Source organism: Coregonus lavaretus (genome assembly GCF_964263955.1).
Source record: "Coregonus lavaretus genome assembly, contig: HAP1_SCAFFOLD_9025, whole genome shotgun sequence".
Classification (NCBI taxonomy): domain Eukaryota; kingdom Metazoa; phylum Chordata; class Actinopteri; order Salmoniformes; family Salmonidae; genus Coregonus; species Coregonus lavaretus.
In genome coordinates this window covers 1-17,701 of record NW_028157024.1, presented here as the reverse complement: position 1 = coordinate 17,701, position 17,701 = coordinate 1, and the positions used below count along the sequence as shown (strand labels likewise).

Genomic DNA, 17,701 nt, shown 5'->3' with positions numbered 1-17,701 from the left:
CACTAGAATGACGGAACCTGTCGTAAGACAATGCAGTCACACTGGTATTCAGTACAGTATGAATCAGTGGCGGCTGGTCCGTTAGGGTGTTGGGGTGGCGCCCTATAGTCCAAAATAAGTAAATACAAGTGCTGTATCCTATACATTTTACTGTTTTAATATGTTCCTACTATTGCTCTGAGGGGAGCAGGTTTTAGGGCCCAGGACGGCTACATTGGATTACATTGACAGCTAGCGGTTCTGAGAAGAAATGCACTGCTGCTTGAAGTCTATTGCTCCTCTTGGGGCGTTGAGCTTGAATGCCCTAGCTGCTCTGATCCAACTCCATTCAAACAGCAGACATTAATCATGGTCAACAGATGGCGCCAAAATCACTTTCATTTTCACAAACAGACAGTGTCTCATGGGGGATTTGCGGCTGTGAGAGTATACTGTATATGGCATTACAATCTGAAATCATGCAAACAGTAATAAAGTAATCCACAATCAATACAGCACTGATTTTGCGCAGCATCTGACCTTTGGATTGACTGTCATGCTCATGACAGATAGGTTTAGTCTATAAGATGAAAGGTTGGTGGAATTTGTTTCCAGATTAGCCAACACAGCCTGAATGTTCATTGCTTGCTACTTGATTAATTGATGAGGCCCAATCCTTCAATAGACTCAGACTGGCGCTTTGCTTTGGTTTATGGCCTTGAATGTTTACCGTTAATATGTCCAAAGATGATTTATTCTTATTCACTAATGAAGGAGAGGATAAGGGATTTAGTTTTTGCATGGCAAAATAGTTGGCGATTTAAGCTTTTCTCTGCAATAATTTCAGTTATGCCGGAACTGTGTTTTTGATCTGCAGTCATTTCTGATTTATATCAGGACTGGTTGTGTTCTGTTATTTGATGTCATCAATCCAGTCAGGCTTTTTATTTTTAACACTTTTATATGATTTGGGGCATTTAGTTTAATTTATGGATCTCGCAGCACTGTACCTGTTGATAAACACTATTTTCTTGGCTTAATTAACTATAGCCTATAGGCTACCGTAATGAAATGCATTTCAGCAGGCTAATCAGTCAATCACGAGCCGCCACTCGTATCAATGTCCCTAAGACTGATTGGACTGTACCAGAGTAAGTGCTCCTCTGCAAGGCCCACCTTAGCCTTGTAATTTGCTTACATTTGAAGTTAAGATTTGTCTGTATCTCCCCCCCTCTCATGTCCAGCTAACTCCTACACCATTGGTCTGGAGTCTTCTCTTAAGGAAATGTGGCCTTGTGTAAGCACATTTTGTGCAATTCTACATAGTTTTCAACACACTTTAGCAACAGTTGGCCAGTTATCTTCCTAACTACAATGTTGATGTTAAAAATGAGGCTCAAGTAAATATAAAAAATCATATGCAATTTTCCCCCCCCATTTCAAAAGAATAATTGGGCTTGAAATTACTGAAATGCTTTCTAAATATAGTACCAATCAAATTATTAATGATTTACTATAAGATTTCACCTTTCTTACAACTGTAAAATAAATTTAATATAATACAAAATTGGCACCATTTCACATTACTCTCAACCAGTGGCAATTTTAGCATGTAAATCTTGGTGGGGCAAAAAAATAAAATAAGTGGGATGCATGCCAGCAAAGCCACAACACTAAACAATACATTAATTGCCCTAGAACGGTGACACATAAAGCTGTCCCAACATTTTACCACTGCTACACCTGGCTATCAGTGGATCCTTGTCTGGCAGCGAAACAGTTCATTCAGCTTACTTTATTTACTGCCTTAAAAAAAAAACATAGGTGATATGGCTGACTTGCTTAAACAAATGTTTTTTTTACTGACAATTGAGATGTACAAACTATGGCATAAGGGGACAACGAGCGGATAAGAGGCAATCCGTAATTTCGATTAAGACAATGAGCGAGCTAGGATGGACGTAGTCAATATAACTATTTGTTAAGAACTTTTGAAATGTCTAGCGACAGAATTCAGAACTCCCAGAACAGTATTCTCCCTGTACACCAAGTCAGAACCATAGGATAAATAAAGGGGGCATATAGGCAGACAATGAAAGCTCTTACAATATTCGATGATTACGTTTCTTTAAAACTGGCTATAGGCTACATGTGCACCACCAAGTCAGAACAGTAGGCTAAGTTATAAATGAGGCACATGGTCTACTAACAGCTTACTACACAACATACACTTAGTATTACTAGCTGCAGTATACATATCTCCCTGGCATATTACATCATTTATGCAGCAGCATACAATACATTTTTGGACTCACCTTGTTGTGCTGTGCTCACTTGAACAGGAAGGTGGCGCGGCAGTCCTTGTGGGCAAATCTTCTCATCAAACTTTGTCATCAAAGTCTGTTATTCTCTGGATTTATGGTGCTTTCAAGACAACTGGGAACTGTGGGGGAAAAAAACAAGGTCGAATCATGACGTCTGTGATCTTCAGGTCAGAGGTCTAGAAAGAGGCCCGAGTTCCTGACTTGGAATTCCGAGTTGGATGACCGTTCAAAATGTATTTTCCCAGTCAGAGCTCATTTTTTCCCGAGATCCCAGTTGTCTTGAACTTACTGAAGTGAGATTTCCCAGTTCCGAGTTTCCAGTTGTTTTGAGCGCGGCCAAAGTCATGCTAGATTGCCAGCATGGCCAATGTATTCAAACTTTTCTGGCCCATGGTGTTGAATGTTTATCCTTTTAAGCTTGGAAAAGAGACCCTTAAACCCAGACTTGGACCACACACCCACTCCACTGAATAGCAGGCTAGTGATTGCTTTGCAACCCTTGCAGTTAGCCACTGAATCCTTCCAAACCACTCATTGTTGAATTTGCGATTTCCAACTTGTTGTGTAATGTTTATGTCCAATGGCTGATGAGCACCGATACGTTTCATCTATAATTTATCTTCATATGACAAGGATTGAAAAGGATTTGCCAGTAGATTGTCAACGTGATTCATGATGATGACTGCTTGTCTAGCTGGCTAGCTAAGATTTCGAAAGTATAATGTTGACAAGATCAGTCCAATCAAAGTTACGGTAGATATAACGTGATTTTATGTGATTTTATCTGTGGCCAATGACCTTGAGCCTTCTTGGATGGGCACTTCTAATGTAACTATGGCAGCACCCAAGGGGCTTGAATTTTCGAGCTCTCCCCATAGATTTTGCGGTGACATAGTGTCCCCAAGAGTGAAAGAACACTGAGCCAATCACGACGCGACTAGAGACCATTACCTACGCTCCGTATTTTCCACTTGCTGCCCCACCACCACAGAAAGCACTGAGCTAGGCTGAAACACCTGCATTTTGGAGCTGCCGTAGTCAAGAAAGTAAAAAAGAGACCATGTCTGAATTTGGCTTTATTAACACAATGATTTTTTATTTTTTACATTGTTTGCAAACTGATATGTGACACGTATTAATGCCAAAATAACAGGCAAAACAGGCAACAACAATAAAAAAGATATAGACTGTACCAGTCAAAAGTTTGGACACATCTACTCATTCAAGGGTTTTTCTTAATTTTTTCTATTTTCTACATTGTAGAATAGTAGTGAAGACATCAAAACTATGAAATAACACATATGGAATCATGTTGTAACCAAAAAAGTGTTAAACAAATCAAAATAGATTTTATATTTGAGATTCTTCAAAGTAGCCACCCTTTGCCTTGATGAAAGCTTTGCACACTCTTGGCATTCTCAACCAAACCCTTGAATGAGTAGGTGTGTCCAAGCTTTTGACTGGTACTGTATATCTATTTTTCTTTAGCTAAACAGGTGGGGCTCAAAACAAGTGGGGCTTTGGGGTTTTTAATTTGTCCCTGTAGGAGCCAATGGTAGGAGCACCCTTTGAAGCACCCTTTTGGGTTCCATGTTGAACCATTTCCACAGAGGTTTCTAAGAGGAACCCCAAATGGTTAGATTTGACCAGATCCACAGATGCTATTGATGTATCAGGGCTAATGGTGGGCTAATGCTAACTTCAGTGCTGATTCTAATGTAAAGTGTTAATAGGTAATTTATAATCTGCTAGTCTCAATAAATCAGACTATTTAAATAGATAGATTTGACCAGAGCCACAGATTCTATCAACAAATAGAGAGGAGTGGGGTGCTACAAATGGAATCAGGGATCTCAAATTTTATTTTATTTTTACAGGGAATTGAACTGCTCACCTGCGAAATGATGGCCTCAAACATATTCGGCTAACTCAATTTTTCGTGCTTGCAAGTCGGGTTGTAAACATACGTCTGGGCGGAATGGAAAGGGCATCGTGGAAAATACTTTAGGGGGGTGGAAACTTTCTGTCCCCAGTGTTTACTTCCTGCGCCACCAGAATTTCAATCGATAAATGAGCTTCTATGATACCTCATAGAAATAGATGTTGTCATTCATGATTTTGTTTCCATAAACACTGGTGTTGGAGCCAAATTCCCATTTTCTTTATTTGTGCTATATTTGTTTTGCTCCATTTAGACAAATATTATGAAATATTGCCTATGATAATGTGATAATGAATTCACTATAAAAATAAGGAAGTAAGAACATATTCATTCAAGTATTATGCTTATGTTTGGAACTGGCAATATGGTGGCTCACCTAGGAACACATCCCTTTTTCCATGGGTACCGTTTCCCTATGGCAATATTGGCATGGAAAGGTATGGCGGCAAACAGTTTTTGACCGCATCCATAGTTTATACTTTTGTTACCTGATTGCTTTGTTTTTTGGACCTTAAGTAAAGTTCATAGCTGTTAGATAACAAACGGCCTTGTGTTGTAAATCTGTTTCGTTGAATGAATGATTGTTATGATTTTTGAACAAGAGCTTTGAATTCTTTATGGTTGAATGCTGAACTGGGAGTGCATCTTACTCGTCTTATACCATGGGCTGGAGGGTCTTACGCGTCTTATACCATGGGCTGGAGGGTCTTACGCGTCTTATACCATGGGCTGGAGGGTCTTACGCGTCTTATACCATGGGCTGGAGGGTCTTACGCGTCTTATACCATGGGCTGGAGGGTCTTACGCGTCTTATACCATGGGCTGGAGGGTCTTTCGCGTCTTATACCATGGGCTGGAGGGTCTTTCGCGTCTTATACCATGGGCTGGAGGGTCTTACGCGTCTTATACCATGGGCTGGAGGGTCTTACGCGTCTTATACCATGGGCTGGAGGGTCTTTCGCGTCTTATACCATGGGCTGGAGGGTCTTACGCGTCTTATACCATGGGCTGGAGGGTCTTACGCGTCTTATACCATGGGCTGGAGGGTCTTTCGCGTCTTATACCATGGGCTGGAGGGTCTTACGCGTCTTATACCATGGGCTGGAGGGTCTTACGCGTCTTATACCATGGGCTGGAGGGTCTTACGCGTCTTATACCATGGGCTGGAGGGTCTTTCGCGTCTTATACCATGGGCTGGAGGGTCTTACGCGTCTTATACCATGGGCTGGAGGGTCTTTCGCGTCTTATACCATGGGCTGGAGGGTCTTACGCGTCTTATAACAGGGGGGCAATTTGTTTACTGGAGCCCTTACAACTGGATTGGTTTGAAACTGGCCAAATGTATTTTGGAGCACACTTCCCCAGAGTAGGCATAGCTAATGTCACCATAAATTCAAAGCAGCTGTCATTTCTCATGTTGGTTTAGCATTGTCTGTTAAGAATGAACACCCTGTGCCACATCAAATCAAATTTGAAATGATTACTTACAAGCCCTTAACCAACAATGCAGTGGGTCTTTAGGAATGTAGTGAAGCAAAAGTTGTCAAATATAAATAGTAAAGTAAAGATACTCTCAAAAAATACTTAAGTAGTACTTTACACCACATATAAAGACTATTGAGCCACTGACTTGCGATTCTTTCTGCGTTTGACAGCCATAAAAATCTGTTCCAGGATCCTGTTTTTGTTGTTCTTCAAGTTGTCCTTGGCCTTCTCCATGATGTGTTGGATCTCAGACGCATCGTAGTGCTGGTGGAACGTTGTGTACTTCTCCCTCTCCTTCTTAATCTCCTCCTCGTCTAGGAAGAGAACACAGAACCTTACAACACAACTTTGAACATATAGAACACAGACCTAGAACACAGAGGGCTCTGTTTACAGCTGGGTGGTTAAGGCGGCACTAGTGTCAAATGCACTGAGTTTGCAATTTCGTCATGTAAAAACGGACCCACTGGCATTTCCCAGCCCTAACGCCAGGTTCGGCCATTTACCCGTCTTATATCAGTTTGCTTGCGCTCAAAGTGATAATATTTGAGGTGTGTTCTTAAAAACATGATCCAAAGTGCTAATTTCAGGCATCTCTGATAGGGATATTTAAGACTAACCAAAAGCTGTTTTTTGGCGTGACACACACTTCCCATATGCGCATGGAACAAGAGCAATCGCAAAGTAGTCAAGACTGTCAATAAAGGGTTTGGCTCTTGAGACAGCTTGGAAATAAATCGTAATCCCCAAAACGTTATTAAAATAGGAATTTCCAGAGGAGTAAAACAGTGAGCTGGCATTCCCTTATGTATGCATTGTAGGCAGGCCCATATTATTTTAGCCATGAGGTCCCGTTTGGACGTGCGTAAAAACCTACGTGTCCATTCCCATCATGAAACGAGAGATGAGAACTTCGGTGAACACTCGTGAACCTCATATTTAGAAGTTATCTGTAACCTGTAACAACTGCATGTTTTCCGTTTCATATGTTCAAAACCCAAGCCCTCCCCTAGGCCTACTATAACGAAGGCTGGTTCAACAGCAATGAGTGTCTTTTTTTTTATCCTGCCGATTACATTTTAAAAATGGTTGTAATGAAATTAAACGAAAAACAAAATCTTATTAGAATGATTCACCTTCCTGGTTTTACGGTTACAACGTATGTGGCGCACTTGCAATACAACTGCGATCTGATCTGTAAGATGATTCCGATTTATGTTCATAATAAATAGTCATATTTGGGAGCAGTATAACGGTGAGTGGACATTCTCCATTTCTCTTTATATTGGATCTTTGTCCAGCTACTGTGAAAAGTTTGGATGTGCGTAAAACCCTCCATAGTCTGCGTTGTTTTAATAGTATATACCCACAGGGAGAAATTATGGTACCCTATTTAAAACAAGTTGTTTTGTTTAGAATTATTCGTTCTCTTTTTAGGCCTTATCAATAATGAATTTAATTTTGCTTATTGACAATGTTTGGCATGTCCATGCTCAGCCATAATGCAATTTACAGTAGGCCTAGCCCCTATATCAGTGTGAATGCTATTGAAGCCATGCAATTACTTTGAACAATGTGGACTGCAAATGGGTTCAAGTTAATGTATTGAGCAAAGATATGTCTACTTTTGTTATTTCGTTTTTGTAAGCCATTTAACATACTATAACGGACTAATATTGGAATTGGAGTTGACTCCAGGGCAATACATAAAATACCTTAAATACACAATTTGAAGCAACCACATATTTCGCGGTGGGGCAAGTTTTGATTGGCCAGTGAGAGGCCACGCCTCGTCAATTATCAGCACACTGATGGCGTTGGCGCAAAAGGACTTGGTTTTGATGAATAAACAATAAACAAGTTATTAATCAAAACCCAGTCCTTTTGCGCCAACGCTGATAATTTTTGGTTGTGAAAATAGCAAAAATAAATCTAAAACACCCCCGAGCCTAAAGCGCACACACACAGCGACAAATCAGTACCATGGACAGCCACATGATATTTAGCAACATTGGACTACATTGTTTTTGTTATCTTTAAGTTTGTTTTCAGTGTATTAAACTAAGCATATATAGCCTTGATGATGATTCAATATTTAAGTTGAAATGGTGCTGGAATAGCGGAGGCAGTGCTCCTGTTGTCTTTGTGTTGACTTGTAAAAATCAGTAGTTGTTTAGTAAACTGTCGAAAACAACTTGTTTGACCATGCTGCAGGTGATAACTGTTTGTTACATGCAATATTGGCTTTGTGGACAGTTTTGTGACTAAACAAAGTATGTGTAGTTGAATTTATTCCGCCACTGTGTGACTGTTATCCTTGCAAAATACATTTACACATACATGTTATTCAATCATTGCACACACACTGCTCGCGCACGTCAACGAGCGTCTGAGTAGCCAGGCGCTAAAATAGAACTTGGTTCTATTTGTGATGATCGATGCGCTGCAAGTCCCGCCTCTCCCATCTCCTCATGGGAGAGGCAGGACTTGCGGCGTGTTGAGTGTCACACATATAACCATGTTCTATTTTAGCGCCTGGCTACGCAGAGGCTCGTTGACATGCGCGAGCAGTGTGGGTGCAATGATTGAATAACATGTATGTACTTTAGCTGGATGAAATTCCCACACGGTTGCTGAGGTGAATGATTACATTGAAGCCTTAGCAGGGAGGAAACCATCTGTAGCTCATTGTTTGGTTCATTTATGAGCTGAATGGAATTGTTGCATTTCCATTGTCATTTTTCGTTGCGCTTGCATTCAGTAGCATCAATTAATCACATGATGTATGAATAGTATTGATGTCCGACGGGAGAACCAAGGACATAGGTGGTAATGTTGAGAGATTCTCTCTAGAGTTTACAGAACAACTGGTTCTGAGAGATTAGGATCAGGACCAGCAGTTGTAACAGTAAGTAACTGTAAAAAATGGAGGACTGCAGTGTATTCTTTATTATGAGTGTAGGCTGCATAATAATCATATGAAAGTGTGTCTATCAATGTTATGTATGTCATTTTAAGTAGTTCTGTCCTTCGGCTGTAATTGTCTTTTAATGTTATGTATGCCATATTTTATGTTTTGTGTGGACCCCAGGAAGAGTAGCTACAGCTTTGGCTGTAGCAAATGGGGTTCCTGATAAAAATACGAACGCCATCATAAAAAAGCAGACAATTGGTGCAGATAAAAAAGAAAAAGACAGAAAATAAAAGCTCTAAATCAGAATAGGGCGTAGTCAGAGAGACAAGGATAAAAGTAAGACATAGATAGTCATCATAGGAGTCAGTGTCTTCCACAGACCTTGGCAGTTCTGCAGGTTGAACAGGGGCATGTGCATGATGGTGGGCACTTCAGGGCTTTGCCCCTCGAAAACGTAGCAGCCCTCAGGATGGTCTTTCTCCTCCCACACACTCTGCTTCACTGGGGGAAAGGGGACCTTCTGCTGAAGCGCGTACGTTTTGGCACTACGCACCGTCTGTGAGGAGCAGGATCAGTAGTATGGTTATTTCAATGTCCTTCTCCAAACCAGCCCCTAGTCCCTACTTCCTAGTCACTACTCCCTACTTCCTAGTCACTATTACCTAGCCCCTACTCCCTAGGCCCTACTTCCTAGTCCCTACTTTCTAGGCCAGGGGTGTCACTCATTCCACGGATGGCCGAGTGGCTGCTGGTTTTAGTTTTTTCCTTTCAATTAAGACCTACACAACCAGGTGACGGGAGTTCCTTACTAATTAGTGACCTTCATGCATCAATCAAGTACAAGGGTGGAGCGAAAACCCGCAGACACTCAGCCCTCTGTGGAATGAGTTTGACACGTGCCCTAGGCCCTACTCCCTAGCCCCTACTCCCTAGAGAGAGGGGAGAGAGAGAGACAGAGGTTCACTACTACCTAGGCACTTCATGTTCTTCTGAAAGGCTTGAATAGGAATAAGCATTGTGTGTGTGTGTGTGTGTGTGTGTGTTTGCCTGAAAGGGGTCTCCCGCACTGAAGTCCAAGGAGATGATGAGGTCGACTTTCCTCGATGTGCGCAGGATGGGGGGATAGGGAGAGTTGATCTTTAACCCAGCGTTTACCAGGTGAATCTTCTCTTTGGACGCTATGCTGCTCGGAACGTTAGTATCTGGGGAGATAGAGGGAAAGGGGGGGGGGGGGGGGGGGAGCGAGCATAGCCTTGAGATTGAGAAAGGCCGCAGTAGGCAGACCTGGCTCTCAAGAGAAGACAGGCTATGTGCACACTGCCCACAGAATGAGGTGGAAACTGAGCTGCACTTCCTAACCTCCTGCCAAATGTATGACCATATTGTACTTTAGCTATTTGCACATAATATGACATTTGAAATGTCTTTATTATTTTGGAACTTTTGTGAGTGTAATGTTTACTGTTCATTTTTATTGTTTATTATCTACTTCACTTGCTTTGGCAATGTTAACAAACGTTTCCCATGCCAATAAAGCCCTTAAATTGAAATTGAATTGAGAGGGGTAGAGGGAGAGGGGTAGAGAGAGCAAGAGACAGAGGGTAGAGAGAGAGAGGGGGTAGAGAAAGGGAGGGGGGGTAGACGAGGGGGTGGAGAGAGAAAGAGAGAGAGAGGTTGTACAGAGAGAGAGAGCGAGTGGGGGTACAGAGAGGTAGAGAGAGGTAGGTAGAGCGAGAGCGAGAGAGAGAGGGGTAGAGAGAGAGCATAGAGAGGGAGAGCGAGAGAGCGGGAGGGTGGGGTAAAGCGAGAGGGGGGGGTACAGAGAGAGGGGTACAGAGAGAGGGGTAGAGAGAGAGGGGGGTAGAGAGAGAGAGAGAGTAGAGAGAGAGGGGGGGAGAGAGAGGGGAAGAGAGAGCGGGGAGAGAGAGGGGAAGAGAGGGGGGAGAGAGAGAGGAAGAGAGAGAGGGGAAGAGAGAGAGTGAGAGAGAGAGAGAGAGAGTAGAGAGAGAGAGTAGAGAGGGTGGTTGAGAGAGAGCGAGAGAGAACCAACCAAGAAAGTTGCTATTTTGGAGGGAAACATAAGATCCTGGCTATGACTGATACTAGTTATGCTATCATGTTAGGAAGAAGTCTGATGTTACTGTACCTTGGATCTTGAAGAGGAAGTTGGACACGGTTCCCCATTCCCATTTTATGACCAGAGGGAAAATGTTATGTACAATCCACAACTCTGGGGGAGACACACACACCAATTGTCAAATTATTCCTAACTGGTCCAAAAAATATCTCAGTGATGGAGAGAGTATGCAGTCTGTTCTGTATCCTTCCTTTACCGGAATAAATACATACACACACACACACACACGAACAAACAAACACACACTTTCCGTTGCAATCATAGTGGATAGAAAGGTAATGAAAAGAACAGTACTATCGGGGACCCCGGGGTTTGTTATTCTCTCGCTGGATGACATGGCTGGCTTGGCTGTCATTCCCATCGTTGCCTCCATCCTTTTAGCTGCAGAGGATAAGACAAAAAGGATCAGCTCAGGATCTGCCATGTAACACACGGTTCGAAAAAGCATGTGATAAAAATAAAGCTTTGGACGTCATTGATGTCGTACTTTTGATAAAGTAATACACGCACCGGCAGACTGCTTCAAAGTTAGCTGCTTAGCTACTTCGATTCATGCCTCAGAGCTCCAGTATCAAACGTAACATCACTAGTTAAGGTTAAGGCATTAACTTTGAGTGGTTAGGGTTAAGGTTAGGCATTAACTTTGAGTGGTAAGGGTTAAGGTTAGGCATTAGCTTTGAGTGGTTAGTGTTAAGGTTAGACATTAACTTTGAGTGGTTAGGGTTAAGGTTAGGCATTAACTTTGAGTGGTAAGGGTTAAGGTTAGGCATTAGCTTTGAGTGGTTAAGGTTAGACATTAACTTTGAGTGGTTAAGGTTAGGCATTCACTTTGAGTGACTGGGATAAGGGTAAGTTATCAGTGGAAGGTACTATCAAAAATGTGCATTAGCAACAAGAATTAGAAAATGTAAACACTTAAAGAACTTTTGTCAAAATTTACCCGAAGCTGATTTGAACTCCTGACGTTCAGGTTGCAAGTCATTGTTGTACGCCCGCTCACCAACCCCAATCTAACACCTTACAAGCCAATTTTCCATTTGTATCTCTCTGCCGGTTGCTATTGTCTGATACGTGTGCACACACACTTAGCCAGTAACCACTATTGCGGACAGCAGGAGCACGTATCCTATAAGTGACTGGGTGGCTGGACATGATGGCACGACTGGCATCGCTGGCACGACTCCAACACCATCATTAAGTTTGCCGACGACACAACAGTGGTAGGCCTGATCACCGACAACGATGAGACAGCCTATAGGGAGGAGGTCAGAGATCTGGCCGTGTGGTGCCAGGACAACAACCTCTCCCTCAACGTGACCAAGACAAAGGAGATGATTGTGGACTACAGGAAAAAAAAGAGGACTGAGCACGCCCCCATTCTCATCGACGGGGCTGTAGTGGAACAGGTTGAGAGCTTCAAGTTCCTTGGTGTCCACATCACCAACGAACTATCATGGTCCAAACACACCAAGACAGTCGTGAAGAGGGCACGACAAAGCCTATTCCCCCTCAGGAGACTAAAAAGATTTGGCATGGGTCCTCAGATCCTCAAAAAATTCTACAGCTGCACCATCGAGAGCATCCTGACTGGTTGCATCACCGCCTGGTATGGCAACTGCTTGGCCTCTGACCGCAAGGCACTACAGAGGGTAGTGCGTACGGCCCAGTACATCACTGGGGCAAAGCTCCCTGCCATCCAGGACCTCTATACCAGGCGGTGTCAGAGGAAGGCCCTCAAAATTGTCAAAGACTCCAGCCACCCTAGTCATAGACTGTTCTCTCTGCTACCGCACGGCAAGCGGTACCGGAGTGCCAAGTCTAGGTCCAAAAGACTTCTCAACAGCTTCTACCCCCAAGCCATAAGACTCCTGAACAGCTAATCATGGCTACCCGGACTATTTGCACTGCCCCCCCACCCCATCCTTTTTACGCTGCTGCTACTCTGTTAAGTATTTATGCATAGTCACTTTAACTCTACCCACATGTACATATTACCTCAACTACCTCAACTAGCCGGTGCCCCCGCACATTGACTATGCAACGGTACCCCCCTGTATATATAGCCTCCCTACTGTCACTTTATTTTACTGTATATATAGCCTCCCTACTGTCACTTTATTTTACTTCTGCTCTTTTTTTCTCAACTTTTTTTGTTGTTGTTTTATTCTTACTTTTTTTGTTTAAAATAAATGCACTGTTGGTTAAGGGCTGTAAGTAAGCATTTCACTGTAATGTCTGCACCTGTTGTATTCGGCGCATGTGACCAATAAAATTTGATTTGATTTGATTTGATTTGATGCTGAACCACAAGGTGCTGGTGGTGGGCAAAATTGGAGGATGGGTTCATTGTAATGGATGGAACGGAATAAGAAATCGTACCAAACACGTGTTTGATACCGTTCCTCATGCCATTCCCAAGCATTACAAAAAGCCGTCCTCTGATTTCTCCCTCCACCAGCCTCCCCTAAGCTTACACTAAGACAATATTACCACATAACCATACTGCATTTTACATCCAGATGCCCAAACCTACTATAAAAAAAACTAAGTTCCAAGGTATCAGCTCAGTGAACTAACACGGTCTTGAGTCATAAAGCTAAAGTCACTTAAGAAAAGTGGCACTGTGGAAGCTAGTGTTACCTTTGCAGGTGCAGAGGGTAATGCCTCTAAGAAAAAAAAGTGCTACATAGTCCTACCTACCTATAAAGGGTTCTTTGACTGTCACTGTGGGAGAACACTTTGAATATCCCTTTTGGGTTTCATGTAGAATAATTTCCATGACACCCTTTTAGGTTCCATGTAGAACCTTTTCCACAGAAGGTTATAAATGGAACCTAATGGGGTTCGACAGTACATGGAACCCATAAAGGTTCTTCAAAGGGTTCTCCCACATGGACAGCCAAATAATCCTTGTTGAACCCTTTTTTTCTCAGAATGTAGGCTTTAGTTCAATGGGCTAACATGGTGTTGGAGCAATATGATGCCAGTGTTACCATTGCAGGTGCAGCTTTGGTCCTCCCAGTCTTTTGTCCAGCTGTCTGAGGTGAGGATGAGCTCCAGACTGACTTTCTCTATGAACTTCTTTCTCTCCATCAGGCTGGTTCTCTGCCACCTCTCAGCGTCCATGTTCCACAGCATCTCGCCCTTACTGCTCACATGACCTAGAGTCATTATACACATTATCACACAGGTCATGATAATGGTGTCTTTTTGATTGTGTGTGTGTGTGTATGTGTGTATGTATCTCACCTTTCAGTAGCTGTTCCAGTGTGGTGATGACTTCCCATGTCTTCAGTGCATCTGGGTCCTCAGCGTACTCTATCAGCTCAGACACACACCTCACCACTCGGGAGGGCAGACAGTTACACACCTTCACCTCCCCTTTACTCACAAACTCCAACCTCATGCTGTCCTCCCCTGCAGAACAAAACAGGTTGGTCAAGTGTAGCGGAGGTGATTTGGAAACACGCCCTCCTCTCATGATGAGGTAGCCCTGCCTGAGACATGTAAATCTCAAGTGTCGTCCTCGGACCTTGAGGATGTCCTCTTGGCCTACTGCATTCCAGCCATTACAATGAGCCCAACCTCCTATAGCTCCTCCCACCAGCCTCCTCTGGTCCATTTATCTCCCCACACCGGCTGGAATGCGGTTTTAACCAATCAGCATTCAGGATTAGACCCACCCGTTGTATAATGTCTAGTATTGTCCTGTAGTTTGTCTACTATTGTCCTGTAGTTTATTGTCTATTATATAACGGGTGGGTCTAATCCTGAATGCTGATTGGTTAAAACCGCATTCCAGCCGGTGTCTATTCCACAAGTTACCACCGGCTAAATCTATTACTTTAAAATACCTATTTACTCTGTTCCATCTGACTGCGCAGTCCACTGTCTCATCAGCCCAGCATGGCACTTTATAAACTTGATCTCTAATATAAAGTATCTAGACATAATCTCACATTTCTTTTAGACTAACATTTAGTTTTCAACAGATGTTTATCTCGCCGACATTTGCAACATTGTTTCAATTTTGAAATTCGATCACCAGCTGTCCCATAGTAATGAACGTGTCGGGAGTCGGGACGAGACAGACAGGCAGGCAGCGTTTCTCAGCCAGTCGAAATCATGAATCAGCTGGCATCATTTTTATGGATACATACAAAGAAATGTCAATTGAAAACAGGTAAAACAAAACAAAGCTAGTTTGCAGTCTTTCCAGATTTAGTTTGAAGTGATTGTGTTTGCAGTGTTGTTGGCTAGCTCCTCTGAACAACAGTGGCCTTGACAAGTGAGCACATTCTCTATGCCAGGCGAAATCGCACCTCATTAGCTCATTGTTAGGGATGTATCCAATTAAATGTGTGGGGCTCTATTTTCTTATAACTAGATGTGATGCCTAGCTTAGAAATAATACATTAATGATTAAACATAATAGGTTTGTGCTGTACTGATATAGACTGTTTAACATAACAAGCTGTGATTCATGTGAGGAACTGTTAGTGGGTAGGCCGAGACAGACTTGTGTCTCACAGACACACACACTGCCTCTTTGTTAGAACGCTCAAGGACATGTGTTCTGCTACAAAGATGTCTGAGGTTGCTGACTCTCTGGACAAGTTGCAAAACAACTAAACACCTGGCAACAGTGAAGCGCCAAGGGTCTGGGACCAGCCTGTGCGCCAACGATAGGCTGAGTAAGTCTAAACCACGCTCAGTCTCTACTCTGATAGGCCAGCAGGGAGCAGGAACTATCTCTGTCAGAGTATTTAAAGAAGAACTTATAACAATGGACCAGTTCTCTGTCTGCCCTGCGTGGTATTTCAGTGGACCCGTATATACGAACATCATATTTACCATTGAAGTGTTTTGCATTAATTAAAATACTAGTCTATTTTAGAAGACGTGTATTGACCTCTTTTGTTCCCAATACCAGATTTGAATTGACGCAACTTAACAAATGTCACTAGAAAACAGCTTAAACAAATGCAAATGCAGCTATATTGCTGTTATTCTGGCTGCACTTTTTGACATGACTGTAAATTAGCCGTAGTTGGCTAGCTAGCAAGCAAGGAAAAATAACGATTTAGAACGAACAAAAAGACTGAACGTTATTTTTCCTAGCAACCGAAACGATACAACGAATGACCAGCCGGCTTGGGTAGCAACCCTAGATTTGTGTTGGGACTATATCTTGTGGAAGGATGAAATAGTATGAATACATCCATCAAAAGAACGTTTTAAATGAAAATATGTCAATCATTATTTGAATATGTTGGTAACCCATTGTATAAAAGTGATAATGCCCTCGAAGCCGGTGTTTGGAGGATATATTGGCACAGTTTGCCAAGCCTCAACTTTGTCTCAAGCCTAACAACACCCATGCCAATATATTGTCCTGTAGTTTATGGTCTAGGATTGTCCTGTAGTTTATGGTCTAGTACATTTACATTTTAGTCATTTAGCAGACGCTCTTATCCAGAGCAACTTACAGTTAGTGAATGCATACATGTTTTTCTTTACACTGGCCCCCCGTGGTAAACGAACCCACATCCCTGACGGCCAAACCCTCTCCTACCTTGGACGACGCTGGACCAATTGTGCACCGCCCATGGGTCTCCCGGTCGCAGTCAGCTGCGACAGAGCCTGGACTCGAACCAGGATCTCTAGTGGCACAGTTAGCGCTGCAATGCAGTGCCTTAGACCACTGCACCACTCGGGACACAGTAGAGTAGTGTCCTGTAGTTTATTGTCTAGTATTGTCCAGTAGTTTACTGTCTAGTATTGTCCTGTAGTTTATTGTCTAGTATTGTCCTGTAGTTTATGGTCTAGGATTGTCCTGTAGTTTATTGTCTAGTATTGTCCTGTAGTTTATTGTCTAGTATTGTCCTGTAGTTTATGGTCTAGTATTGTCCTGTAGTTTATTGTCTAGTATTGTCCTGTAGTTTATTATCTAGTATTGTCCTGTTGTTTATTGTCTACTATTGTCCTGTAGTTTATTGTCTAGTATTGTCCTGTAGTTTATTGTCTAGTATTGTCCTGTAGTTTATGATCTAGTATTGTCCTGTAGTTTACTGTCTAGAATTGTCCTGTAGTTCATTGTTGAACGTTTTCTGTTTCTTTTTGATTGAAGGTGATTCTCTTCCTTGTTGTTGTTGTTTCTTTGTGTTTCTGTACTGGGTCTGTTCCTGGGTTGTATTGTACATACAGGCACTAGGTTCATTTTCTTTATTTCTTATTGACTAATCTTTTGTATTTTGTCTCTATCGTTTTCTTTGATGGATGTTTTATCATCTGGATGGGTGGGGGTAAAGGAAGGGGTGAAAGACCACCTTATTGCAAGAAGTTAACTCTTACCTGAGTTTGAAACGTTCTTGCCACCTAAAGATATGGTAAAGGAGAAAGAAAGAAACATTATTTATCACAAATGAACGCAAAGGGAACGTTGTGTCAATGATCCTAAATACAACTTACAATCCTATACACTAGCCTTACAGGCTAACTAGCATGCTGCACTGTAGCTTACCTCCTAATAAGCCCCAGATCTTTTTTACTACCTCAGCATTGTTCATCTGCCCGTCTGCAATGGCACTCCCACAGATACCTGCCCAACAACAACAAACAAACAACAATAAATAACCATCTATGAGAGTTGTAAAACACCTGATGATATCAACAATGGGGACACATTTCTGTGTGTGTGCGTGTGTGTGTGGGTATGTTTGTGTGCGTGTGTGTGTTTGTGTGCATGTGCTTCTGTGTGTGTGTGTGTGTGTGTGTGTGTGTGTGTGTGTGTGTGCAATCCCCACCTTGCAGCAGAACCATGTCCATTTCCTTCCTCTTCTCTCTCAGAGTCCCGCCTTCAAACTGGCTCCCGAGACAGGAAGTGGGGACGAAAGCGCCCAATCCGGAGAAGCCGCTCT

General features: G+C 42.6%; 1 protein-coding gene across 1 annotated transcript; it reads right to left on the bottom strand.

The window, feature by feature from the left end:
- Positions 1–3,367: 3,367 nt before the first annotated feature.
- Positions 3,368–17,676, bottom strand: LOC311125877 (cytosolic phospholipase A2 gamma-like). The gene is made up of 10 exons (XM_084199904.1): positions 17,588–17,676; positions 17,305–17,382; positions 17,136–17,159; positions 14,031–14,198; positions 13,775–13,942; positions 11,076–11,162; positions 10,791–10,874; positions 9,692–9,846; positions 9,026–9,200; positions 3,368–6,044 (listed from the first exon to the last, which is right to left on the bottom strand). The coding sequence occupies exons 1-10, from the start codon at positions 17,607–17,609 to the stop codon at positions 5,860–5,862; spliced, it is 1,146 nt and encodes a 381-aa protein (XP_084056030.1). The 5' UTR covers positions 17,610–17,676; the 3' UTR covers positions 3,368–5,859.
- Positions 17,677–17,701: the final 25 nt, after the last annotated feature.

Excerpts from the sequence above, each read along its gene's own strand:
- LOC311125877 (XM_084199904.1), bottom strand. The coding sequence starts at position 17,609 with ATGGACATGGTTCTGCTGCAAG. Across the intron at positions 11,163-13,774 it reads CCAAAGCTGCACCTGCAATG|CTAAAAGGATGGAGGCAACG; the intron begins GTAACACTGGCA and ends TATCCTCTGCAG. Across the intron at positions 9,847-10,790 it reads CTTCCTCTTCAAGATCCAAG|ATACTAACGTTCCGAGCAGC; the intron begins GTACAGTAACAT and ends CTATCTCCCCAG.